The sequence below is a fragment of the Saccopteryx leptura genome, chromosome 4 (genome assembly GCF_036850995.1).
Source record: "Saccopteryx leptura isolate mSacLep1 chromosome 4, mSacLep1_pri_phased_curated, whole genome shotgun sequence".
NCBI lineage: Eukaryota > Metazoa > Chordata > Mammalia > Chiroptera > Emballonuridae > Saccopteryx > Saccopteryx leptura.
In genome coordinates, this window is record NC_089506.1 from 5,539,552 (window position 1) to 5,554,421 (window position 14,870).

Below are 14,870 nucleotides of genomic sequence, written 5' to 3' on the forward strand. Positions count from 1 at the left end.
GTCTCCACCTGAGGAAGAAGGTCACAGCTGGGTCCCCACCTGGGGACGAAGGTCACAGCTGGTTCCCCACCTGGGGATGAAGGTCACAGCTGGGTCCCCACCTGAGGACGAAGGTCACAGCTGGATCCCCACCTGGGGACGAAGGTCACAGCTGGGTCCCCACCTGGGGACGAAGCTCACAGCTGGGTCCCCACCTGGGGACGAAGGTCACAGCTGGGTCCCCACCTGGGGACGAAGCTCACAGCTGGGTCCCCACCTGGGGACGAAGCTCACAGCTGGGTCCCCACCTGGGGACGAAGCTCACAGCTGGGTCCCCACCTGGGGACGAAGCTCACAGCTGGGTCCCCACCTGGGGACGAAGGTCACAGCTGGGTCCCCACCTGGGGACGAAGGTCACAGCTGGGTCCCCACCTGGGGACGAAGGTCACAGCTGGGTCCCCACCTGGGGATGAAGGTCACAGCTGGGTCCCCACCTGAGGAAGAAGGTCACAGCTGGGTCCCCACCTGGGGACGAAGGTCACAGCTGGTTCCCCACCTGGGGATGAAGGTCACAGCTGGGTCCCCACCTGGGGACGAAGGTTACAGCTGGGTCCCCACCTGAGGATGAAGGTCACAGCTGGGTCCCCACCTGGGGATGTAGGTCACAGCTGGGTCCCCACCTGGGGATGAAGGTCACAGCTGGGTCCCCACCTGAGGAAGAAGGTCACAGCTGGGTCCCCACCTGAGGATGAAGGTCACAGCTGGGTCCCCACCTGAGGATGAAGCTCACAGCTTTGTCCCCACCTGAGGATGAAGGTCACAGCTGGGTCCCTACCTGAGGATGAAGCTCACAGCTGGGTCCCCACCTGAGGATGAAGGTCACAGCTTTGTCCCCACCTGAGGATGAAGCTCACAGCTGGGTCCCCACCTGGGGATGAAGCTCACAGCTGGGTCCCCACCTGAGGATGAAGGTCACAGCTGGGTCCCCACCAGGGCTGACAGGGAGACAGTGTGCTGGAGGGAAATGGATGAGGGAGATGGGCTCTGTAGAAAGAGCTGGTGGAGGAAGGACTGTGAGCACCTGGGGTCTGGGTCTCTTCCCGCGGGCCTCGAGCACAGGCCTGAATGTGTGCTCAGAACCACGCAAGGACACCGGGCACCACACTCAGCTTCAGCACAGGTTTTATTGTTCAAACATCTGCAAGGATTGTTATACTTAAAAGGTTAAAATTCTTGCAAAATTCTAATTTCAATATTATCAGATCACTTTCTTGGCCTACAATTTATGCCACAAATTTATAATTAGGTAATTTCTGAAAGTCTCTATTACTTGCAGAGTTGTATGTGAAAGAATTAATTTAATAACTTTCACACACACACTTATAATTTCTGATAGAAAATGGAACTGAAGTTTTCTCTGCTTTGATTCTTAGATGGCTGTCTCCTCAGGGGGGGACTCTTCAGGTTGACTAAGCAGTTTGATCCTGAAGGACTTGCCTTCCTGACGCTGAGCGTGTTTGTACAGTGTGAGCCCTCACAGACAGCACAGCCTTGTTTAGGAGCAAAGTGTTTCTGCTGATTTTACACTGAATGACCCAGCGCGGGGGGACATTTTGTGAGAAGTCCTTGGTTTCCCTCCAGCCATGTCTCCATCTGACCCCGTGTTACTCTTAGTTCTCTGAGATTCTGGTGGATGTGAAGCCTGGTACTGGGCAGAATGTTTTTTTAGGGTGATCACGGACTTAGGGTTTTCTCTATAAGAACTTTATTCATATTACTAATATATTATAAATGAAGCATTACACGTTATCTTCTCTGAAACTATTTTTCAACTGCCTTCCTGGTCTGGAGTTGTTGCTGTCACCATCTATACGAGAACACTTACAGTGAGTCTGTGTGACAGCAGAACAGGAGTGAAGGCTGTGGCATTTGGGTACCGTCCCTGTGGCTGCACTCATATATAAAATGCTGTCTGGACTGCGTTGTATGACGACAAACAGATCTGTCACATTGCTTGCAGAGTGTTTCTTCAGTATGTGTGTCTGCTGGTGCTTTCTAATGCTAAAGATATGATTGGTGTTTCTTCCACAGTCTTGTCCTCTGTGGTGCCATGTCCTTCAGGGTCAGAATGTCTCTGAAGGCTTTCATGATTTCCTTTCTAATGTTGGGATTTCTCGTGCCGTCTAAGGGAAAAACGACGTGTGAAGTCTCTTCCACACAGCCCACAGGAATATGGCTGCTCTCCAGTGTGGATCCTCTCATGCCGTCTAAGGTTACAGTGTTGAGTGAAGGCTTTCCCACACTGCTGACATTCATATGGTTTCTCTCTTGTGTGCGTTACGTTATGCTGCCTAAGGTTACTACTTTCAATGAAAGCCTTCCCACACACGAGACATACATGTGGTTTCACTCCCAAGTGGATTCTCTTGTGGCGTTTAAGGTCACAGCTCTGAATGAAGGCTTTCCCACACTGGTGGCATTGAAATGGCTTCTCTCCAGTGTGAATCATCCTGTGTCGCCGAAGACTAGTGAAGTTGCTAAGAACTTTCCCACACACATGACATGCATATGATTTATCTCCGGTGTGAGTCTGATTGTGTGTACTGAGGGAGGACTCTTCACTAGGTGACCTTGCACACTGCTGGTTGACATCAGGTTTCTTTCCCACGTGAGCTAAGAAACATTGTGTCAGGGCACATTGATGAGTAGATTCATCACTCAGTTCAGTGAATTCGATAAGACCCTCTGGAGGGTGAGATCTCTGCTTTGTGGAAAGAGATAAAAAAGTGTTAATTGTTGGTACATATACATCCGCACATTCATTTCTTTACAAAGAAATCCTGGATTACCAGACACTCAGTCTGTGCTGAAAATATTTCCAAAATTAGTTGTACACACATCTGCCACTCCCCTGAGGGCACAAATATTGTCTCTTTTGTAGCATCCCACCCACAGAGTATCAGATATGTTTAGAAGACTAGTTTGTTTCAATGACTAGTAATGAGAAAAATTTATGACATAGCCTTTTTTATATCTGAAGATACTGTTTTGGATCATGTTAACTTCTTCACTGATTTTAAGATATCCAAATGTTTTTTTTGGAAAGAGGTAAATTCCAATTTAATTATATTGTTACATTCAGGTGTTTTGCTCAAGGCTTATTTATCTCATTGTCGCATAATATAACTGCACATGGATAACTATTACACCTGTGAAACTTACCACTGACATCATGGGAAATATTCTCTGCTTGCATATCTGTTGCTTGAGTATCATGTCTTGTTTTCTAAGGGGATTTCTTGTGCCTAAAATGTTCAAAAAGCAATAAATTGTCCCAACAGAATTAGGGAAATGGAAATGTAGAATTGCAGCATGATCAATATGAACGTTTCAAAACCTTGCTTTTTTTTTTTTTAGATACAACATGAAATGAAATATTTTAGGTAGCAGAAAATGTTTCAAAGTCACTGTCAGTTAGAAAGTAATCAGGATTGAACTATGAAAACTGGAGAGTGGTCAGGAGATGTTAGGTCACCATATGGCAGTAACACATTGAAAATGGTGCATTTGGAGATCCATGCTCATAACATTACACTCTCACAAGTCCTGCACAGGCTCCTGAAGAAGAAAAAAGAACACTGGAGCCCCCCCCCCCCAGCAACATCTGGAACATAGAAAACAGTGAAGGTCCTTCACCAGACAACATAAGTATTTTTTAAATGTTCAGTTACTTATTTGAGGATTAATAAGGTTCATTGGTTCCCCTGTTCTGATCTGAGTGCTGGAGACAGAGCAGCAAAATGGAATGCAGTTGTGTCACGACGACATTCTAGTGTGGTGAGGAAAAGAGAATGTAAAGAAACATCTTCCTTCACAGCAGCTATGAGGGTGGTGAGAGAATCAGGGCAGTGACCAGAGTGGGACAGTGGCGGCTGTTCTGTGTACCTGTCACCCTGTGTCCATGGAAGCGTCCACACATACACACAGACACACATGTTCACAGACTCACCGACAGAGACAAGGTGATCGACGCTCTCCAGCATCACATCTCTGTATAGCTTCCTCTGGGATGCGTCCAGCAGGGCCCACTCTTCCTGGGTGAAGTCCACAGCTATATCCTGGAAGGTCACTGACTCCTAAAACATCATGGACATTCCAGGTTAAACAGAGCAAAACGCTAAGTTCTCAACCCTCCATCTGTATATTTGGCTATGATGCTGAGTATTTGCACCCACTTCACTTGCTTGCTTTAGTTGCTGAAAGCAATTTACATGCCCTTCCTCTTACTCTTTGTTCAGATGTTGGTTGATTTCTCCTATGCATGTTTGGGGGATTCCTGTTTCTACTTTGGGGGAGTTCCTGTTTTAGCCTCAGATGTGTAACTTTGGATCAAGGACTTCCTTGATTTGCATATGGCTATATAATAATGCAAACTGGGGCTATGGGGTACTTGGATATTGCCATCAGCACTGAAGAGTCCTCCCAATCCCATCCTTTTTTCTAAATAATTCTGTTTCCTTAATTCAGCACCATTCTCACTCAAAACCCAGAATTAGGAGCCTCACAGGTCCGTGGCAAAAGGCACCTGAACAGAAGACTTGAGTATGAGGAAACTAAAAACTGAAGGCAGGTGATGGAACTGCTCAAGTACAGTGTGCATAGTGAGTAAAGAAAGTTTTTGGAGAAAGTATAATCGGGAGTAAAATTTTATTGAACAGTTAGGATAAAATAAATAAGGGAGTTTTTCATAGAAATGTTTCCGTATGAAGACAAATCGTGTTCTGAAGAGTATCAGGGTGAGCTGGAAACAGAGGAATGTGAATACGAGGATAACTTGCAGTCTGAGGATGACTCAGGGGATAAAATATCCGCGGCTATGGCTGCCTTAGCCCCGAGGCCTCCGCTGCCCTCAGCTTTTTCCTACGTTCAAACCTCTGCTCCTCTGTTCCCTTATCAGGCTGATTCCGGAATCTATAGCTCAAAATCTGGGAAATCCCCTTTCCAACAATCTATAGACCAGGCTCAAAATATAGGGGAAACAATAAATAGCTTTACCTGTTTTCCTGTTTTAGAAAAACAGGACGATACAAGGAGACTAGTGCAAGAACATGAACCTGTACCTTTTAGAACTCTGAGAGAGCTTAAAGTTGCTTGTGTTCAGTATGGGCCTACTGCCCCTTTTCACTTGGTTTATCAGATACTATTAGTGCAAAGACTCTTCCCCAAATGACTGGAAGGAGATTTCTTGTGCTTGTCTCTCGGGGGTGATTATTTGCTGTGAAATCAGACTTTCATGAAAAGGCCGTTGAAATAGGGGAGAGATCTCAGCATAGTTAACGTGAGCCGCTGGTTACAGAGACTATAGATTTTGAGAATGGATAAGAGACTCAGGTTTTAGGAAATTTACAGCTTTTCTGCTTATGGCCTGATTTTCTTTAATGTACTAACTACAATCTTCTGAACAATCACTTTGTTTCTTTTTTATTCTTTGCCTGGAAATTGAGGCAGGGGACCTGTGTTGGATCTGACTATGGAAAATATCCAGCAGCTGCCAAGAGCAAATTTTCTCGGGGAGATTTTGTTTAGTCCCATCCTTCAGTCCCTCTGTCAGAAAATGCCCTGACTAAAATCAGGCAGGCATCTTTCTAATCTGGTTGTGCTCTGAAATGCCGGGTTTCTCTCTGGTTTGTGTGGTTCATCTAATTCTTATTTCTGTTCAGTCTTTGTTTAATGTTGTCTAAAATGTGTCTGTTTTTAAGGCCTGAATTAATTTTGCATTGTTGTGCATGCAAAAATTAAATATGCTGGCTCTAATATTTAAAAAAAATAAAATGATTTTAGAAGTTGTAAGGAGCGCTCATTTAAATTTAAATAGACCAAAATGTAGATCTTTAAGACTTACTGATTTGGTTAGTGCATGGTGAGGTATGTTCAGAATTAGGAGCCAAATAGCAATTGAAGCATTAGGACTGATTAAAGTTATATGTTATACGTGTGGTTTCTGTGTGTAAATTGTCTTGTTGATGTGTAAGGTTATACTCAAGTAGGGAAAGCAAAGAATTGAGCAAAATTAAGCAGGGCTCTAATAAGTGAGCTCAAGAATTTGTCTCAAGCTGCTTCAGGCAGTTCAAAGAATAGTATAAGGATGCTAATTCTGCTTCTTGGGCCAAACCCTGCAAAAGGGACCCCGAGAAATTCGAGGATTCACCTCCTCTGATTTTGCCAATTGGATTCAAAAAATAGGTCAGGAACATCCTGAAATGGAACTAACAATACAAGGACATAAATTTAAAGGACTTTTAGATACTGGAGCTGATGTATCTGTTATTGCTAAGCTACACTGGCCTCCTTCCTGGCCCAGCAGCAGCCACAGAACTACATGGTATAGGGCAGAGTAAATCCCCTCAACAAAGCTCTAGTTTTTCCCAATGGGAAGATGAAGAAGTTCATTTTGGACTTTTTCAGCCTTCTGTGCTTCCTGGATTGACAGTTAACTTGTGCGGTAGAAATGTTTTGAAAAATATGGGAGTGTTGCTTGTCAGTCCTAATAATTAGTCAGTACTCAAGTGCTTAATCAGGATTTTTTGCCCACTAAGGGACTAGGAATAGAACAGTGGAAAATTCTCTCCTCCATAGAAGTGGTACCCAATACCAGAAGGCATGGATTACGATATCAAAATTTAGCATAGGGGCTTTGGCAGCTCCTGCTCACCCAATAATGCATTGCGCAGCAGACCGAATTACTTGGAAATCAGATAATTCTGTATGGGTAGACCAATGGCCCCTTTCTCAGGAGAAACTTAAGGCAGCTGCTCGATTGGTAGAAGAGCAGTTACAGCTTGGGCATATTGAATCATTTAATAGCCCATGAAATACGCCTATATTTGTTATTAAAAAGAAATAAGGAAACTGGAGGCTATTACAAGATTTGAGAGCAATAAATAAGACGATGGAAATTATGGGTCCTCTTTAGCAAGGTCTCCCTTCTCCTACTGCCATTCCATGGAGTTATTACCTTGTAATTATTGACATGAAGGATTGCTTTTTTACTATTTCTTTAAGCCCTCATGATTGCAAGTGTTTTACTATCAGTATTCCTCCACTTAATTTCCAGGCTCCAGTAGAGCAATACAATTGGAGAGTTCTGCCTCAAGGTATGGCTAACAGTCCTACCTTGTGCCAAAAATACGTTGCTCAAGCTATCTCTCTAGTAATAAGGTAGCACACTAAGATGTACATAATTCATTATATGGATAATGTTCTTAATACTCATTCAGATAAAGACACTGTGTTGACCATTTTGCAACAACTAGAATATTCTTTGAAAGAATCAGGACTTTATATAGCTCCTGAAAAGTTACAGCAATCTTTAACTTTTTCTTATTTAGGACAAATTATTGAGGGACAACAAATTCATCCACAGAAATTAGAAATCCAGATAGATCATTTTCAAACTTTAAACAATTTCCAGAAATTATTAGGAGACATTTATTGGCTCAGACATTCCTTGAAACAAAGTACTTGGAAAATGAAGCCACTTTTTGATATTTGTGGAGGTTCATCTGAACCAGCTTCTCCTCGGCTACTTACAGCTGTGGGACAACAAGCTTTAAAGCTTGTAGAAAAAGCCTTGCAACAAGCACAACTGAAATGCATAAATCCTAAGAATCAATTGCCTTACTAATTTGTCCCTCCAGTTACACTCCATGGAGACTATTGTGGCAAGCTTCAGGTCCTATTGAATGGATTAATTAGGCTGTTACTCCTAAGAAAGTTTTATCTCCATATTTTGATCTTGTCGTCTCATTGATCTTATCAAGGGACATAGGCAACTCTTACAGTTTATAGGTTTTGAGCATCAAATTATTGTTGTTTCTTTTTTCAAAGGATCAACAACAATAGCTCTGGGAAACTTCCACTAAATGGCAAATTGCTTTTGCAAATTTTACAGGCCGAATTGATTCTCACTACACAGCTGATAAAATAGTTCAATTTTCATTAATTACTACATTTGTATTTCTTAAGACAATGGTTAATGAGCCCATTCCTGAAGCACCTACAATCTTTGCTGACAAATCCAGCTCAGGAATAGCAGGCTTAATAATCAATGGACAAGTTCATACTGAAACAGTCACCTTAAAATCAGCTCAAAGAGTACAATTACATGCCATTATCATGGCTTTTCAGCATGTGCCCTGTTCCTCCTTTAATCTATATACAAACAGCACATATTTACTTATCGTGGTTTTCACTATAGAGATTGCTTTCTTAGGGACAACTGCTGATGAGGAACTATCTCAGCAATTTCTCCTTCTTCAAAGACTAGTATGTCAACATAGAGCTCCATGTTTTATAGGACATATTCGAGCTCATACCATGTTCCCTGAAACTTTAGCACAACGGAATGCCTTTGTTGATCAAACTACCCAAAAGAAAATTATTGGAGCAATCTTGACAAATCAAGCAATTCAGCCTCATGCTATTCATCACCAGAATGCTGCAGCCCTGTGCAAACAGTTTCAACCTTCTTGGGAAGCAGCATGGCAGATTGATAAATCCTGTCCAAGGTGTCCTGTCCTACAATCTGTCCCTTGATTTGGAGTTAACTTTCGAGGACTCCTACCAGGACAACTTTGGCATATGGATGTTACTCATACGCCTTCATTTGGCAAACAGCCCTTTGTCCACGTTACAGTAGATACTTATTCTGGATTTATAGTAGCCTTTGCCAAACAGGAGAGCCTGCTAAACATGTTATAGCTCATTGTCTCTATGCATTTTCTATTATTGGACTCCCTAAACTGATTAAAACTGACAAAACTCCTACATATGTAGGAAAAACATTTACTGCATTTTGTCAAACCTTTCGAATTACGGGTATTTTTTACAATCTTTAAAGTCAAGGTATTATTAAAGTGTACCCAGCAAATATTTAAGGTCAATTTTAAAAAATATATAAAAGGGGGAGTCATATCCTGAAACTCCTGCAAATCTACCTTATCTTTTAAAAAATAATTTCTTTTGAATGTTGATGAACAGGAGACACCAAATCTTTTTCTCCTTCAAACTTCTACCCTCTTGTATTTAATCCAGCTAATAGCACTGTTTTGTTTTTTTCCAAATAGCTCCAGATACACAAAAAAGGTTTATATAAGTGGATGGGGATCCTCAAACCCCTCAAAGAGATCTTCTGAGCATGGCTTGTAAGGTCTATAATGACCAAGAGGCAGAAAAAGCCCAAAAGTGATGAGGTTGAAATACTAGCTCTTGGCATACACCCTCAAAGGCTCTAACGCCCCAGCAGGGCCTCATAGGACTCCATCAGGGCCTGCTTCAATAGTGGAAAGGAAAGTCATTAAGCCAAAGCCTTCCAGACCTACATGCCTTTGCTGTGGGGAAAAGGGACACTGGAAGGTAGGCTTCCCCTTAGCTCCTCTAAGGGAGGGTTCAGTTTTTTCCAGCCCTGCTCCAGCCACCTGTGACCTAACCTTGTCCAGTGTGCTGGGGCTTGCCACTGAAGACTAAAGGTACTCAGGACTGTCTGCTCCATCTCACTGTGGATGAGCCTAGAGCATTTCTTCCAAGTAGCAGGTAAACTGATCTCATTTACACAAGGGCCACTTACTATGTCTTGTCTGAATAATTCGGGTTTCTTTTAGTCTTCCCTCGAAGATGTCTGTTGTGGGTGTTGATAGTGCTATTCTCTGCTGTTTTATTTAATATATACTGTTTCTTTATTCCTTCTACCTCAATGCCCCACTCATATTTTAGGCTAGGACCTACTCCTCATTTAGAGCTCTTTCTCCTTTTTGCCAATTTCTGTTACAAATTTACCTTTGCCACCCAGCTTAGTGTATCCCAAGGTTCTCTTCACTACGCCACGGTTACAGAGCTCCAGGAAAAGCACCCTGGTCTCCTCTGTCCAGGCTGAGGAGAACAGAAGCTCCATCTCCACACAAGCTGTAGATGGCTTTTCCAGTCTACCTGAATCATTACCAGCTAGAAGCAGCGGCCATTGGGATTTGGACGGAAGCTGCAAAATATTGAAAAGTGACAATTCCAATGCCATGCAAATTTTTTCTGGATGTAGACTTGTCCTGGACTCCTGAATATTGTGACAGGTACTAATGGACTGAACTGGGATTGGGTTGCATTTACAGGGATTTGAAATGGTGTTGGTGCCAACTTGGACTTGGTGAACATGACTTGGAGAACAAGACTTTACTCTTTTATAGATTTTTCTTATATTGCCTAAATTTTTGCTTAAAGGTTTTAATCACTGTAATGTATTAGAATGTGTGGTATCTTCTAGCATTGGCTATACTAATTTTGTGTTGGTTCTGTATTTTTTCAGTCTGCCACCAAATTAGAATCTGAGAAACTAGGAAATCAGATGAGTGCAAATCTAAGCACACAAGTTAAAAATAAAAAACACAAGGAGGATATATTGTGGACCATAAATGGCAAAAAAGGCTTTGTATATTAGAGGCTTAGCAAAAGGCTAAGTTCTCCCGCCTCCACCTCCATATTAGCTATTATGCTGAGTATTTGCACCCATTTCACTTGCTTGCTGAAGTTGCAGAAAGCAATTTAAATGCCCTTCCTCTTACTGTTTGTTTAGATGTTCGTTTATTTCACTTATGCATGGTTTGGGATTCCGTTTATGCCTTGGGAGAGTTCCTGTTTTAGCCTCAGATGTGTGACTTTGTATCAAGGACAAATTTGATTTGTATAATAAAGCAAACTGGGGCTATGGGGCACTCTGATGTCGTTATCAGCATTGAAGTGTCCTCCCTATCCCATTCTTTTTCCTCAATAAGTCTGTTTTCTTAATTCCACACTATTCTCACTCAACACCCAGAATTAGGACCCATGCTCGTGTATGGCAGACATCCATGACAATAGGAAAAAGTGATCTGTTTCATGGCCCTAACAGTGCCATTTCAGTAGAAAGAGGCATTCCCTACTCACCAGTGTCTCCATGGCCGATATCTCAGTTACCAGGTGTGTTTCTCTTGGTTTTCACTCAGAGATGGTCGAAGCAAAAAGCAGGCAAATCTGAGGACAGAAAAAGAAGCCATGAGACTCCAGTCTGGTGCACAGTGTCCCGTCTCACCAGGCATGAAGCACCCGTGTGTACCTGGGTGGTTTCCTCTCTCCCACCTTAACAAAGGAAAACCAGTGTTGCACTCTAAGAGTATCATGCAGAGGTCTCTGCTTTTAAGGTCAGTTGTAATCGGGCTGTAGCTGTGGTTGTTATAAAAAGATCAAAATACATATATCTGAAAAATAACATTATATATATATATGATATTATGTTTTCTGTGTTAACAAGTTTATGGAATCTGTAATTATTCAATTTCCTTCCTGATTCCAAAGCATAGAGATGCCTGACTCACATGTAGACTTAGTTTCCACCTGCAGGGAAACACTGTGGGACTTCTCAGGTGTCATTCCTTTGCCTTCTGCACCAGCAGGGGTTTCCACCCTCCATGGAGTCCTCTGGATCCTCACTCCCTTCCTGCTCAAGCCTCTGATGGACTTGGATACCAAGCAACTAAGAACCTTTTTATGGTGGAGTCCATCAACTCAACAATTAGTTCATTTGGAGAGATCAATGGCCTCATTCTGCCAGTGAAGACCTTAAATTCTCCGGCATCAGAAGTTAGTAGGAGAACATATGTGAGTCATAGAGGTGCTGTCATAAACTGCCTCTGTCATCAACATCAACAGTACCCAGAGAATTCAGATTGGCTGAACTGTGTGAAAAATCAGGTTGGCCCATCTGGTAATTTGTCAGGTGGGAGCTGACCAATTACCCTCCAATCCAGTCTATATTTATCTTTATTAGCTACAACAACCATTTTTTATTATATATACACACATGCATGTGTATATGTACATGCCAATATATATAGATATACACACACACACACACTTACATGGGAGTGAAAACAATTATGAACTATAATTTCTTGCTTAATATGTCAATAATAAGTATATTTTAAAAAGAAATAATAAACATGCATCATGAACAAAGAGTAATTAATTCACTCATTTCTACCCGAGTCCCAGGAGAAAAGTTAAATTTGTATTAAGTGTGACTACTTACAGATTTATACATATTTGTTTATTTACTTTTCACAACAGCTATGTTAATTATAGTTTATTTCCCAGTTTATTAATGAAATAAACAAAGGTTCCAGAAACTTTAATAATGTGACAAAATTATGCAATTAGAAAAGGAACAGCTGCTATTTAGTTTTTCTCTCCTGTGTCCTGTGCTAAGATTTTTTAGGACTTTCTATGGAATCACAGAACAGCTAAGTTTTACCTGGAATAGCACCTGTAACATAAATATTTAGAAGAAACACCCTGTTATTACAATGTCTTTGTTTCCCTTGAATTTTCACAAAATTGCTCCTTACATCTACATTCTATTCCACATGGGACCCTGCAGTGTAGGGACTCCACTTCTCAAGCATCAAAATCTGTCATTTCCTTTTCCTGTGTAAGACATGCTTCCTCCCTTCTACACACGGGGACTGAGCCCACGGCTGAGATCTTCACCCCAGTCCTGACTCACAGTCCCCACTCCAAGGGGCTTTCAGGGATGTCTGAGCTCAAGGTACAGGCAGAGTGGCATTCCTGTTAGACCTTCCCTTAGTGAGTAGATGGTCATCTTACCCCTGTTTCTTCACAAGACCTTCTCCCTATATGTCTGCCCTCGGATTTCCTCTTCTTAATTAGGCGAAGGTCAAATTGGATTAGGGCCCCCCTTAAATACTTTTATTGAAGTTACCCCTTTAATGATCTTATCTCTAGATAAAGCTGCATGCTAAGGTACTGCAAATGAATTCAGAGGGCTCGCAATTCAGCCCATAACACAGATGCCTCTTACAACTGAGTAATTCTCAGACGGGAAGGGTAGGACATATCACAGAGTGCAAGAAAACCAAACCAATATACCTCAAATTAATACTGCAAAGGGAAAATATATCATCTCAGCCTGGACTACACACCACAGCTCAACCTTTCTTGACTTTCCATGCCCAGTGTAACCAAAGGAATTCCAGAATGTGGAAACAAGACTAGGTTCACCAGTATTCTAGAACCTTCTGTAGGACAGCACCATGACCTGAAGAAGGAGCCCACATTTAAAGTGTGCAGTGGGTGCTTCATATCAGTGCTTTGTGCACCAGGATGGAGGAAAATAGTACTAATAAGAAAACCTGATATGCAACACTCATACAAAAGTAGACTAAAACCAGACAGTAATGACAACCATGGAAGACATCATCAGTCAACTGCATATTAATGGGTACGAACTGTACTTTAAATAATGTTGCCACACATTTTTAAGATCATTATTAAAGCTCAGCATTGAAATGCAGTTATCTTCTGCATAAGCACAAATAGGACAAAGCTGAAGTAAAAACAACAGGAAATTATTTGCCTTAAATGTGTGCTCATTTTTAAGTGATTAAAGTAAATATAAGCTCCAATCTCAAGACATTTGAGACATACATGAAGAATATCACTTGATGAAACATATACAAGGAAATTAATTCAGAGAAGTGGGACATGAAACATTTAAAATCATAAAAAAATCAAAACATCACATGTCAATCGAGGCGCCAATAGAACTTCCAAGGAAAAGGAAATGCTTCCTCTCTGCATTGAGCCATCTATCTGGTCACTGCCCAACTCACGTGATCAAAGAGCACAGGAGATCTGGAGTTCAGCTATTTCATTTCAAATATTTAAATTTTATTGTCTCATATAACTGCCATTATGGTGTTGGACAGTATATTATAGTAAGCAGTTAAAATTGCTAATAGATTCAAAACAAAAATGGAAAAAAACCTGCAATACTCAAACATCAGAAAGGAGAGGGATGGAATAAATGCTGACACAATAAACTATACAGATCAGGAGAAGCTTTGATGTGGCTTAGTTAACAGAAAATTAATGAGGCCACCTCACATGTTAGTGTCTGGGGAACTCACCAGAGCCCAACCCTGCAGGAGACGGTGAAGGCAGATGGACGCTGAGGTCAGTTCCACAGAGCAGCCGGTTCCTCTCCTTCCAGTGTCCCAACCGTTGAGATTCTTCTCCTAGAAGCAAGTGCCTATGTCCCAAGTCTGAGGCCCTTTTAACCTGGAAGACAGAAAATCTACTCAGACTTACACTCTAAGGACACAGCCTGGCTGCATAGACACTGATTAACATAAGGAGGGCTTCAGTCTGTGGGTCACACCCTGCTCCATTGGATTGGATTTCCCAGATTAACCTCCAGCAAGCAGGGGGTTGGAGTGCAAAGATGCAAGGAGGTGGAGGGATGCTAGAAAGAGCCTTCCATTCCTGTATTCACCCCCAGGTCTTCCTCAGTGTGCTCTGTGTACAGGAAACATTCCACGTCTTGGAAACAGAGCCAGGCATCAGGTACAATGGGATTCTGTGGACACAGTGCTGGAATTTTCTATAGGAAATGCAGACTCAAACTAAAATGAAATGTTGCACTCGCCGGGTAAAACAAACACTGGAGACGTTTGGAGAGTTTCAGACAAAGTTTTATGGCCAAGAGAAAAAGAAAAAACAAAAACAAAAACAAACCTGCGCAGGGGTGAGCTCAGGTGGCAGTCACCAGAGTCACACCGAGGGCCTACAGTCTAGGGGTTTTTATAGCGTAGCAAGCAAGCGGTTCATACAGAAGCGAATTTTGCGTTTAGCAATTGGCTAGGGAGGTCGTGCGCAGTTACAGGGGGGGGGGTATTACTCAGTGGAGAATTTCAAACATAAACTTCTGATAAGGGTCTCTGACTCAATGCAGGATGTTGCTGAACTCTTTGTTCTCAGCGTCACAGGGACCTTGTACACTCTTGGCAGCC

At 42.2% G+C, this 14,870-nt stretch overlaps 1 protein-coding gene across 2 annotated transcripts; it reads right to left on the reverse strand.

Annotated features, from left to right (window-relative positions):
• Nucleotides 1-2,086: 2,086 nt before the first annotated feature.
• Nucleotides 2,087-14,434, reverse strand: LOC136404030 (zinc finger protein 705D-like). 2 transcript variants are annotated; one of them, XM_066383516.1, is made up of 6 exons: nt 14,240-14,434; nt 13,989-14,139; nt 10,951-11,037; nt 3,989-4,115; nt 3,202-3,284; nt 2,087-2,740 (listed from the first exon to the last, which is right to left on the reverse strand). In XM_066383516.1, exons 3-6 carry the CDS (start codon nt 10,960-10,962, stop codon nt 2,138-2,140), a joined length of 825 nt encoding a protein of 274 aa, XP_066239613.1. In that variant the 5' UTR covers nt 10,963-11,037; nt 13,989-14,139; nt 14,240-14,434; the 3' UTR covers nt 2,087-2,137. The 2 variants fall into 2 exon arrangements, with proteins under 2 accessions (XP_066239613.1, XP_066239612.1); XM_066383515.1 differs by having other exon boundaries at nt 2,087-2,743.
• Nucleotides 14,435-14,870: the final 436 nt, after the last annotated feature.